This window comes from Arachis hypogaea, chromosome 1, assembly GCF_003086295.3.
Source record: "Arachis hypogaea cultivar Tifrunner chromosome 1, arahy.Tifrunner.gnm2.J5K5, whole genome shotgun sequence".
Taxonomy (NCBI): Eukaryota; Viridiplantae; Streptophyta; class Magnoliopsida; order Fabales; family Fabaceae; genus Arachis; species Arachis hypogaea.
Genome location: NC_092036.1, coordinates 3,890,079 through 3,903,350, shown reverse-complemented (window position 1 = coordinate 3,903,350; position 13,272 = coordinate 3,890,079). Strand labels below are relative to the sequence as shown.

The 13,272-nt window shown below is 35.6% G+C and overlaps 1 protein-coding gene across 1 annotated transcript; it reads right to left on the bottom strand.

The window, feature by feature from the left end:
* Nucleotides 1-7,366: 7,366 nt before the first annotated feature.
* On the bottom strand, nucleotides 7,367-11,957 carry LOC112791060 (uncharacterized). The gene is made up of 3 exons (XM_072235756.1): nucleotides 11,797-11,957; nucleotides 9,280-11,677; nucleotides 7,367-7,699 (listed from the first exon to the last, which is right to left on the bottom strand). The coding sequence occupies exon 2, from the start codon at nucleotides 11,656-11,658 to the stop codon at nucleotides 9,475-9,477; it is 2,184 nt and encodes a 727-aa protein (XP_072091857.1). The 5' UTR covers nucleotides 11,659-11,677; nucleotides 11,797-11,957; the 3' UTR covers nucleotides 7,367-7,699; nucleotides 9,280-9,474.
* Between the last annotated feature and the right edge of the window lie 1,315 nt (nucleotides 11,958-13,272).

The following is a 13,272-nucleotide window of genomic DNA, read 5'->3' as shown; positions in this document are numbered from 1 at the left end:
TATGCACTACATGAAGGGAATTTGTCCTCAGTTTGTTTCTAACAACCTGAACATCCAGTTGAAAGTGTTTTGTGTGATCATGAAGAACTGGATTTGCTATAAGAAGTACAGTACTCATGTTGTCACAATAGATTGTTGGTGCTGTCTTCAAGGATACTTGCAATTCTTCAAGCAAATTTTGCGGCCATACCAATTCTGCTTCACACGATGCTAGACTCATGAACTTTGCTTCAGTGGAAGACTTCTGGACACAAGATTAGTGCCCAAGAATACACAAAAATCAGATACTGACCTTCTGTCTTCAAGATCCGCAGCCCAATCTGAATCATTGAACCCATAAAGCCTGTAGTCACTGCATTTTCGAATCAATAGACCATGTTCTTTTGTCTCTTGAAGATACCGAAGCACACATTTAGCTACCTTCCAATAAGCAACCAAAGGATAGTGCATAAACTGACTAATTTTACTCATAGCATAAGATAAATCAGGTCTAGTTATAGTCGCATACTGAAGTGAACCAACCACAGTTTTATATAGCTTCGGGACCTCAAATTTTTTAGACCCGGAAGAAGGCAAATGAAGGGAAAAGACTATTGGTGTTGGCATTGGACTAGCCTCTGACATGCCAAATTTAGACAAAAGAACATTAAAGTACTTAGTTTATGATAGATGTAAATAGCCAGTATCTGTTTTGTGTACTTCAATGCCTAGAAAATAATTCAATTCTCCTAAATCTTTAAGAGAGAATACATTATCCAATTGTTGTATACATAATAGAAGTAGAGCTTTGTTTAACAAATAAGGAAGTGTCAAATTTTGTGGCTTTAAACCCAAAAACTGTTTAAAGTAGTGCTTAATTTCATAAACCACTCTCTTGGTGTCTGCTTTAGGCCATATAAGGACTTATTCAATCTGCAAACATAATTTGAGGACTGTTGTTCAAACCCCACTAGTTATTTCATATGTATGATTTGATGCAATTCCCACTGAGGAATGCAGTATTAAAATAAAACTTTCTCATTGTCCAATTCTTTGAAACAGCTATGCTTATGACCAATCTAATTGTAGTTGGCCTGATTACAGAACCAACGACTTGTTCAAAGTCAAATCCTTCCTCTTGATGGATGCATTGAGCTACAAGTCTGGCCTTATACTTTTGTATATTGCCATTAGGTTGTCTTTTAATAGTAAATATCTACTTGCAACCTATAACTTTAGCCTCTTGAGGCATAGCAACCATTGTCCATGTGTTATTTCTCATCAAGGCTTTATACTCTTCAACCATTTCTTGCTTCCAATGAGAGAATTGTAAAGCAGTAATGACTGACTTTGGAATCTATTCTTTACTGTTAGTGATAGCAACAGAAGCAGAGAAAGCTTTTGGTTTGTCACCTTGTGTTTTAAACTTGGTTAATGGTCCACATAGGATGAGTATTAGTAGAAGGAAGTATACTAATATTAGGTGACATATTAAAATGAGGAATACCAGTATCAATAGGTTACAGAGATTGATTATTATATGGTTTCACTGCATTGAGATAAGTTTCTCTGAGTGTCAGGAGCGGTAGAGGTATGTGAAACTTGTGAAGAGTGATTTGTTTTATTTCACCTAGGATAGAGCTTTTCAAAGTTGGCTTGTGCTTTTCAAAATTTAAAAGTCTAATATAACCTCATTGTTAACTAATTTTCAAATTTAATGTTTGCATTTATGTCTATTATAGTATTTTTAAATTTTAAAAGCTATTTTACCAAACACAATTGATGTTGCTTATGTTTATTAAAAGTTGTTTTTGATTTGATTTACCAAACATAAATGCTACAACTTTTAAAAAGCCATCTTTTAAAAGTTAACTTTTATAAGCTACTTTTAAAAAGTAAAAGCTTTACCAAACTAAGCCTTCATAGTCTCTATATTTTTAATTTTCAAAAGTATTTTTGGTTATTAATAGAAAACGGTTTCGCTAGGAAACCAATTAGGATATAGTCAACGTGGAGCCAACTAGTTAAAAAATAGGTTCATTCTAAAAAAAATCTTCACTATCTTAATTTTCGAATTTTAAAATTAAAAATAAAAATTAACTTTTAATTAGTTGACTCCAAGTTAATTATATCCTAGTTGGTCTCCTAGATTTTTTCATAAAAAAAGTTCACAAAAAAATATCTCCTTAACACAAAATTACAAATTTTAACGATAAAATTATCTTATTTTTTTAATCTTATTTACAAAAAAAAAAACTAAAATCTAATTTTTAAAATATTTTTGAAAAATATATATTTAATAATTAATATTTTTGTTTGATTTTAAAATATTTTGAAGACATTTAGTATAATACTTTTGGACTCTAGAAGTATGATTGAGGGGCTTTTAACAAAAAAGTAAATACTCTTTTTGGCCTCTAACTTTTTATCTCAGAGACGCGCGCATCTTAATCATACATAAACATCAATCAGGCCTCATCCTTAAGTAAAATGGACAGATTAACCCCTACTACTGGATGACAAAAGGTCATCATTGACATGTCAGGTAATAGTGCCATGTGTCACCCCTAAATAGTTACAGGGACTAGAAATTCCTCCTTGTCCCTTCTTCTTCTTCTTCTCTGGTTCCTCCTCCTCTTTTTCAAAATTTCAACCTATAATATAGCTAAGCTTACCATACCCTTGTGGTTAACATAAATCTCAATCATATTCACTTACGATTATGATAATCATATAATCAATAATCAACAAAACAAACACAATTAAGTTCCCCAATTTCATCATAATCGCATAACCTAGGGTTTGAGAGAATAATACTTAATTTCACTAAAGATATCAAAGTAATTAGCTGGCAGAGATTGTGAGGTTGGGTAATAGTAGCTGGCGGTTTCTTTGGTGCAGCTTTAGCGACCAACAGTAGCCGCGACAAGATGGCAGCAATAGCGATTTGACAACTCAGAGACTGCGACATAGACAAGGGAAGCAAGATGCAGGGACGGCGGCAGCAACAATGGCACCGGAAACTCCGACAGCATTAGTTCCATGGAGTTAGAATGACAACCATAGTAAAACAAGACAGAACAAATGCAAGCCAACTACGGCGCAGAGGAATGGGGAGCAGAAGAACGATGGCAAATGCCACGTGGCAGAGACTATTACAGTGCAAAGAGGTAGAAGCAATAGCGAAGTCTCATCCTCAAATCGGCGAAGGCAACAGCAATGGGGAATGGGAAAGAAGCAGGGCACGACATAGGAATAAGAAAGGAAGAGGAAGAAGAAAAGAGAGGTTAGTTTGATGATGGCGGTGCCGTGGTGAAGATGAAATTCGATAATAATGGTAATGGAGATGGAGATGATGGTGACTGGCCAAGAGAAAGGAGAAGAAGAGGAAGTAGAAAGGGGAAAGAAGAGGGGAGACAAGAAGAATTTTTATCGTGGAAAGAAATTTTTAGTCTCTATAATCATTTGGAGTTGACACATCTAACACGTCACCCTTGCAACCATTAACCGGGGTTGATTTGTCCATTTTCTTTAATGGATAGGGACTTCAAGTTTAAAAGATAATACCCAAAAAAAAATTTTTGATATTTTTTAAATCGGTAAGTAAGACATTATCGAAAATTTCTTTTTTTATTATGTTTTTTTTGTATGTGTTAAAAGTTTGATTTTAGTTTACAAAATTATTCTGAATTTTACAATGAAGAAGCATTTTTGTGAATGGAATAAAAAGTTTTGTGTTAAAATGTTAAGAAAAATAAATATTTTCTTGAAAAGATAAATTTTTGCATGCTTTTGGGATAATTTTGCACTTTTGTGTTGTTTTTCAAATTTCATTCGTTTAAAAAAAAAACGCTTTAATGTGCATAAGCGCATTCTCCGTTGAATAACCAAGTTCAAGGAATTGAACAACAAAATTGAAGGAATTATTTATCCAACAATGTGACAAATAATAATAAAAAAATAATTGCTAAAAGACCCACAAATATTACAAAAATAGCAACACATCCTCCTCTTTCTGCCTCAGATAACCAAACCGATCCAAACGGCAATGCCCCACAACACAATCGGAGCCCCGAAACTTGAAATTGAACCCGAATCATCGCTGGCCGGACCTTGCGAAGTTTCGGGCGAAGAACTCGCCGGCGCCGTCACTGGCCCGGCACTGCTAGACGGTATTGTCACTGGTGAATCTGCCGGAGCGGCCGAACTCGTAGGAATTCCCGCGGAAGATTCTGGTGTCGCTGCTGGAGAATTTGCCGGAACCTCTGTCACCGGTGGAGCACTCGGAGGAGTCACCGCCGGAGTCTGAGCAGTCGGTGGAGGAGTAGCCGGAGACGGTACTGGTGGCGGAGACCCGTTCTTGGAAGGGCTTGGTGCCGGAGAAACCGATGACGGCGCCGGAGACTTCGAAGTAGGTGCCGCTGCCTGCGACGAAGAAGGAGAAGATGATGATCCGTATGGTGAAACTGCCGGAGATTGCGAAGTTGGTGACGATGCAGATGGTGGCTTCGCCGGTGAATGTGCCGGAACAGGAGACGCCGGAGAATTTGCGGAAGACGAGTTCGGCGAAGGAGAAGGAGCATTATTGTCTGCGAGAACCGAAACGGAACCGGCAAACAACAAGACAGAAAGAAGGAACAGTGGAAGCAACAACAATCTCTTACTCAACATCTTTGGATTCTTTTTGAGATTCACCCTTTCGAGAAGTACGAGGATGAATGAATATGAATATGAATCTGTGGTGAGAGTGGAAGTTGGAAAGTGTTCTTGTTTGTTTTTTACTTTTGTGTTGAGTTGAGACTTGAAAGTACATTTGATGAAATGAGAAATGTATATATAGTGTTAGCAAACTAAGTAAAATGTTACCGTTGTGATGGTTCACTGGCTATAGCCGGTAACATAGCCGTTGAGTAGTGGAGGGATATGACCTGCTGGGTTACAGCCTTACAGGGTTAATCGCCACTCGCCAATCGATGACTGGATGTGTCTGTTTATTAGCATAGAAGAGATTTTTGTCTTCTTCGAATTACATTTCCAGGAATGAAATGAATTGGTTTATATCTATTCATAATGTTATTAATTATTAACAGTGTCAATTATCCAGTAATGGAGCTTGAAAGAAACTTTTGGAGGGGCAAAAATTTAACATGGAAATTATGTAATGATATTTAAATTAAAACTAATGCAAATGTCAACAAATTGGGGATTTATGACTTGCGAAATATTTCTAGAAATTAAAAAACAAATAAAGCAATAACTTGTTAGTATTGGATTAAGTAGATACTAGATAGTATAACAAATTTTTGTTAACACTTGTTGCAACTTGAGATGTGATGTCACTTGTTTGTATCGTTTTAAGTCCATTTTCTTCCCTAAACAATTGAACACTTATTATGGTGTGGAGATTGGTGTTACCCAAAAAAGGTTTTTTTAGACTATGGACGTTTTGAAGAAAAGACGAGAATAAGAAATGTTAATATATCACATATAAAATAATCTTTTACCCTCATGTATTAGTAACTTAATTTTGTCTTAAAATTGATAGCCAATAGAGTATCGAATGATAAAACTTGCTATATACATATATTAGATCTTTTTATAGTCAATATTATTTTGTTAAGAAAACAAGTGTGAGAAAATATGAAGAATTAGTCTCACATCAAAGAAAAATAAGTGATCAGATTATAAAATATAGAGTAAAGTATCATTTTTGTCCTTAATGTTTGGGATAAATTCTATTTGTGTTCTTAACGTTTAAATCGTCCTATTTGTATCCCTAACATTTGTAAAAGTGATTCAATATTATCATGCCGTCAATTACTCATCATGAACGCTTTAGTTTGAGTTTTAAAAATCTTTTCTTGAAATTAGAATACAAATGTCTGGGATAAAATCAATGATCCACTCCGAAAAATAGCTCATCAAAAGTTGAAACTAATTCCTACTACATTTACATAATTCACTTTTCTAGGGACATAACTGAATCTAAACACAAATAGTAGGTATAATATTAAAATTGAACACATCCAAGTGAGACCTAATTGAGAATGAATACATCCAAGTGAGAATAATTGAAAAATATAATCTAATTTGTTAGTATAATTGATAGTAAGATAACATTTGAATCACTTTTATAAACGTTAAAGATACAAATAGGACGATTTAAACGTTAGAGATACAAATAAGACTTACCCTAAACGTTGAGAACAAAAACGATACTTTACTCTAAAATATAAAACCCATTAACTTAACACTTTAAACTTTAAGATTTTGAATTGAATATAGCATTTTTTATCTTGTATTCTCTCTTCTAGTTTCTCTCCAAAGTTTTCCCTATGGATAATTGAGAGACTCCCACGGTGCCACAACATATTTTTATGATAAAAGAATCATATGTAAGGAATAAGAACAAATATCGTAGAGAGCATGTTACTTGATTGCAAGGTTAAGAATTATCAAATTAAAAACTGTCGAGCAACTCAGTGCCACAGGCCTACAGCCAAAAAATAAGGTTAAATAAAATATCTAGGCATCTAGCATTGAAATAACATAAACCCACTGGCATAAAAACACATCATTTCAATAGAAAGCATAACAGAGCACATAGGATAACAAGCAGAGGTGTAAATTCACTTCCTTTAATGGTTTATACTTTCTACTTCTAAGAGGAAAATTCAACCCACATTTCTGATGGAAAAAAGCAAAGCAAAATAATAAATGCAACTGTTTGAAATAGGATTTCTTATAAAAGGGGGAGAAAAACAATGAATTAGGAAAGAACATGAGCCAGGGGCAATTATCTGAATAAATTTAAATGGACTCTACAAAAAATATATTTCATGAAAAGGGGCATATGAAATCAAGATTTACAACTCTCAATCTCTTATGCTTTAAGATGGGGATACAAAATAGATGGGAAAAAAAAATCAAAAGTTAATGGACTTTCTTACTAATCTATATTTCCTGAAACTATATTTCCTGAAGAGTCAGGAAGTGAGTGTGACAAGTGACAACAGACATAAACACAATGAAGCCCTCAAAATCTAAACATATGGATTCCATTTCACTAACTAAATAACAAGATAAGAAAACAAATCAGAACTTGAGCTGGATTGGACCTTTATTTAAAAAAAAGAAGTAAATATCAATATTTACATGAATCAAAACCCCCAAAAAAATATATTTACATGACATCATGAAATACAAAACATGACTAAACCCCACCCAAAAAATAAAAAATCTACAAGACAAGATTATATACAACTTCTACAGCTTCGAGTGATTACCTTAATAGAATGGTTAGCTCTCTACATCATACACAATATTTGCATGCTCAACTAGTATACTAACAATATGTTAGGGAAACAAAACACCCAAAACAAAAAAGTGGGAAAAAAAATGATACAACAGCGAGCCAATCAGAAACGGGCACAATAGCAACATCCTGTGCTAAATCCTAATACATCAATCAAACATAAGTTCTAAGCAGTCTTCTACATTACAGACTTCAGCAAGTTAAACCCATTACATCAACAACTTCGGTTTTTCTTTTCATGTGCTAATAACTAAAACATAAACTCAAATCAAAAGCTAAAAAGTTCATAGTAAATGTTCCACTTCTCTTTGTAATAAAAAGGAGCAATATTGAAGGCTTGATTGTTGATCCCCCACAGCAACCCAGAGTTTGAATGACCAGTTTCCTTTCTCAACACATTTGTTCCTACATAACATAGGATAATAAAAAATAATCGAAATTCAGAAGGCATTAACATGAAGCAGCAAAATACAAGTTTAATTCTTATCAAGTGACTAAAAACCACAACAAAACAAAAAAAAAGTAGGCAGTGCAATTCCACCAAAGCAAATAACCTTTATGTTATGTCAAGTTTTGCCCTCTAAATCCACAAACAAACTACACCTTTCAGTTTCAGATAGCTGCAACCCAAGAAATTTTTTGCCACAGAAATGCAAATAACTTCAAATTTTCTGGAAATGCTAAATGAATATGATTCTTGAAACAAATAAATAAATAAAACAATTCAAAAATCTAAGCCAAGAATTTAATGCTCCATTTTTTGACACATGAATGTGTGACCAAATGGAGACATTTTTCAACCATTTTCTCATATTCATGTCCCAAAGATCCTTTTGCCTTGTGTATTTCTTAAGAGAGCATCTCACGAAAAGAAAAACAGGGTTTACCAACTCTAAGAACCTATACTACTGCAGATTATTTTAAAACATTAGTGTTTGTATATATATAATCTACTTACCACAATATCAGATGTCTTCCACTGAAATCAAATATACATACACATGTTCCACTAACCATATATCTAGCATTATTTTTTACCCAGCCAACCAATCAAAAATAGGAGAAAGGATAACTATAGTGAATTGCTTGGCTAGCTTGATACCATGTGATCACATAATCAAAAAATGAAAAATCGACCACATATTCAAGCATACTGTATGTATGTTCCTATAGCAAGCTAGTTACCAACATGCATGTATATATGCTCCTAAACAGAATGATTATATGCTTGCAAGATATCATAAATTCCTGTAGTTTGCAGAAATTAACTAATAAATGGAAACATGAGAACCAGAGTGTTTTTAGCAGATGAAATACAAATTTACAATTAATCCAGAAATTAAGCATCCTGGTCTTGAAGAGGAGACATGCTTGACCACTTATCACGACAAACAATCAAGTTTACACGGCATCACAAGAGCACATAGATTCAGGAAGAGAATCAAACACTACAGCCTTATATACGGGACTGGAGAACATATCCAGAATAGTACAAGAAAGATTTATTGAGAATATAGCTTACAGAAAGGCATAAGGGGGATTATGTGAATAAAGAAGAGCACAGATGAACAAAAGAAATAACGCAATGCAATTTTAACTAGACAATGCAATACGTGAAACTATGAAAATTAATACTTGATTCCAATAGAACCTACAAATAAGAATTTGTTAGGCTTCTCGTTTGGTTGTTACCACTTCATTTCTAGGTTTCCTGGGCTTTTATTGATAATTGACCTACATTTCAATGAGTTAATCTTACAGATGCTTATTCAACAGAATACTCAACACCTCTCTAGTCTATAGTCATCTACAGTTAAAACCAAGTCTTGGCAGACAATTAGTTGAGTTGAAGAAAAAGTAGACCGAATCAAGTCTGTAAAGGACATTAGCACTAAACTACTAGTAGTTAAAAAACGCAAAACAACCACATATGTCACAAGCTAAAATACCTCAGGCATATAAAGAATTATAGTACCAAAACTAACCTTCCTCGAAGATAACCAAAGCCATGCTCCTAACAAGAAGCAATCAGAACAAGTGATTGAAATGGAACAGATGCTCAACAACTTCTGGACCAGAGGAGCACAACCGAAGAATCCCGAAAAGGCACGACAAACCATTACTTCTCAGTTACTATTCTTTCCTTCTGCAATGGAAAAATAATAAGGCAGCATATAGAACTACTCGGAGGTCATCCGCCTCCGCTTCCCATAATCAGCATCTCTGGGCCTAGAATGATGTTCCTCCTCTTGAGATAACCGTGATTTGCTGTGTGTCCTCGACGACCGCCCCCTTTCCCATTCATCATCATGCTCTGCTTCACGATCACGGTACCTATGATGATCTGCATATTTGTCCCTGTCTTCCCTGTACCGGTCACGATCACGATCTCGTTCACGATCCCTTTCGCGGTCACGATCACGGTCACGATCGCGGTCTCTAGACTTTTCCCTATCACGGTCTCGAGATCTTTCTCGACCAATGTCCCTGTCATCACGATGCCTTCTTTCGGACCATTCATGATCATGGCCCACATCTTTTTCTCTGGGTGCATCTCTCTCATATCCTTGATCTCTATCATCCCTGTACCTCCTCTCAGATGTGCCAGACCAGTCCCTTTCCGAACCTCTATCTTTTTCCCTCATAGAATTAGGCCAGTTACTTCTATCATGACTTGCCTCACCATACTGATGATCCGAGGCAGCTTCCTCCCCATAACTTGACTCTCCGGCCCTGCCGCCACCAGGCTCTTCACCACCCCATCCACCCATATTGGGATCAGACCACATTCCCATATTAGGTCCATCCATACCAGCTCCAGGCATCATCCCCATGCCATTCACAGGCATCCCTCTTCCAAAAAAGGCAGGATTAACATGGGGTGCAGGCAAACCAACACCTCCAACACCAGGGAATGAAGGCAAAATGCCAGAGAATGGAGGTGTTGGAGCACCAGGAAAGCCTCCATAGGTACCCATTCTACCCATGGGACCACCAAATGCAGGATCAAAACCCTGATTCATCATTGACTGAGGATGCATCATAGGAGGTGTAGCACCCATGCCCTGTCCAAATCCATTCCCACCATTTCCCATTATACCTCTACCACCCATACCACCTCCTCGATTCCTCATAGGATTAACAGGCCCCCTATTACCCATCCCAGGATTATTCCCTCTCCAGTTACCCCTTCCATAACCTCTATTTGCATCTCCACCTTGGTAGTTACCGCCAGTTGTAATATTACTCCCAGCAGGCTTAGCCCCTGCCTCAGCAGGCCCCCTCCTTCCCTGAGGAGCTGCTGTTTGGTTCATCTGCTGGTTCCTATTCACCTGAGCCTCACCCATTTTCTTAACTGTAAAAGGCGAAGCATAGGCAACAACACAAGGCCTTCCATTAAACATATGCCCATTCATGCCTTCCTTACAGGCAGTGGCAGCTGCAGGATCAAAAAATTCAACCTGGCAATACCCTTTAGATTTCCCACTAGCTTTCTCATCGAAAAACTTCACCTCCTTGAGAGGGCCGTACTTACAGAGCTCAGCCTCCAGTTCAGCATCGGTAGTCCACCAATGCAAATCACCCACAAACAATATGGTACCTCCACCGCCGCCGCCACCACCAGGAGCAACAGCACTGCCAGCACCCACCGGACCACCAGGTCCAGGTCCAGGTCCAGGTCCACCAGTGTTAATAGTATTAACTACACCCACACTGTTCCCGATCCCATTCCCACCAATCCTATTAACATCTCCTCCAGCTGCAACTCCAACACCGCCACCACCACTTTGCCTGGCCAAACCCTCATTCCCAACGGAGCCCACAACACCACCACCACCACCATGAGGCTGCTGTCCAATCCCTTGCACCGCAGCAGCACCACCACCACCAACACCAGCACCATTTCCACTCCGATCCTCAATTTCACTCACTTTCCCAGATGGCTGACCCAACTCAACCCTAATTCCAGATCCACCAGTACCTTGTTTTGCACCCAAATCATTCCCTCTAAACCCCTGATTCTGAAACCCAGAAACCCTAGAAGCACCATCCACAGCCCCACCACCACCACCACCACCGGGTCCCTCACCACCACCACCACCACCTACACCAGGAATCGAAACCCCAGCGACAGCTTCTTGTTGGGGCTTCTTGCTGTTGTCCTGAACGGCATCGTCGTTTCGAAACGCTAGATCGTCGTTTTTACGCAGCGATTGGAGGAAGCCCTCACCGACATTGACGTCGTTGTAAAGGTCCTCGTAGTCGTCGTCTTCCTCGCCCAAGAAACCCTCGTCGGCGACGGCGGATATAGCCTCGTTACGGTGGAACTGATCCATGGGATCCCCGCCTTCGCCTTCCTCCATTCTTGAGTTATCTTGAAATCTGGAGAGAGAGAGAGAGAGAGAGAGAGAGAGAGAGAGATTATTGTTAGGGTTGAGAGTAGAAAAAAAAAGAATGAGATCAAAACGCAGCGTATTGATAGAGAGAGAAAGAGATCTTACCAGAGAGTGCAAAGAAGAGAGAGCATGCGCAGTGTGTTGAAGAAGAAGAGAAGAGTCGGGGAGACTCAAACCCTAATCTGGAAAGTTGTCAACTAATCTAATCCCTTTTTTAATGTTTTTTTTTTCGGTACAAAGAGTGAACAATTGAACATCACAGTTTTTCGAACCGTAATTGAGCTGATCATAATTAAAGAAAAATAAAATTAAAATGTAAGGTTTTATAAATATATTAATAAAAATTAAATATTAATTTTAAAATATTTTTAATAGAGTATTTTTAAAATATTATTTCTAATATTTTTAAAAAATAAATTAATTTAAAATTAAAACTTGTATTAAAATTAATTAATAAAATAAAATCAATATTATCTTAAAAATACGATATCATTTTGACGAAAAATTAATAAAATTTTATAACTTATATAACTATGTTGATGAAATAATTAAAATAATATAAAATTTTAATTAAACTAAAATTAAGTATTAAAAAAATAAATTTTATTTTTAATTTTAAATTATCATTTATGAGATATAGTTCACAAATATTTATGTCTTATTTTATAAAACTTAAAATAAAATTAAAATTAAATCTAATATTAAAAATATTTTTATATTTACATGTATATTAATAAAAATTAAATATCAAAATTAAAAAATAAATTAATAATTTGAAAGCTGACAATTTCATAAAAGAATACTAAAATTTTTAATTACAAATATAACAAAGAAATAAGTAGCTAATAATTTATTTACTGGCTGAATATTCTTTTTAAAACTGTACTACTTACCATTTAGCCAATATATCTGCTGGCATCTCATATTCAAATCTAAATCGAAACTCGGCAGTTTCATTTCTTGCTTGCTAAACTAATATCCTAGCATCAGCTGATAAAGCTATTCCAATAAGATAAAGTAAAAGTGAACTTCAGAATATATCATTTAAGAAGTTATTTATTTTCTCGTACACCAGTTGAGGTGATCCCAGCAGCCTTGAAAGCATACTCTGTTACAATCATCCAAAAAATTCACAACTTAAAATATATTACACTACAAATAAGTTGATTTTCACTCCAAATAACCAAAAGAAAACTTTTCATAAGACAATGAATATGATAAATAAGGGACTCATCAAAATGATACATAAAATAAAATTAAAAAAATTGTTTATAATAATAGTAGAGAAATTAAAAAATAATAATTCTTTGCGTATTTTCTCTTTCTAGACATTCTGTTGTTATATGTTATTGTGTTTTTCTTTTTTTTTTTGGTATTATTATATTTTTTTCTGTTTTTATTATTTTTGTGAAACAATAAGAATTATAAAAAATAAACAAGAAAGAGAAGAATAAGAAGAGAAAGAGTTTTTTAATTCTATAAAATTTATCAAAAAATAGTCCCAAAATTTTTTAACTGTAACACAAAAAATTTTTTAATTTTGACATAAAAAATTTCTTAATCAATTAGAAATTATGTGAA

Bases quoted from the DNA above. Each gene is read 5' to 3' on its own strand.
- LOC112791060 (XM_072235756.1), bottom strand. From the start codon at position 11,658: ATGGAGGAAGGCGAAGGCGGGGATCCCATGGATCAGTTCCACCGTAAC.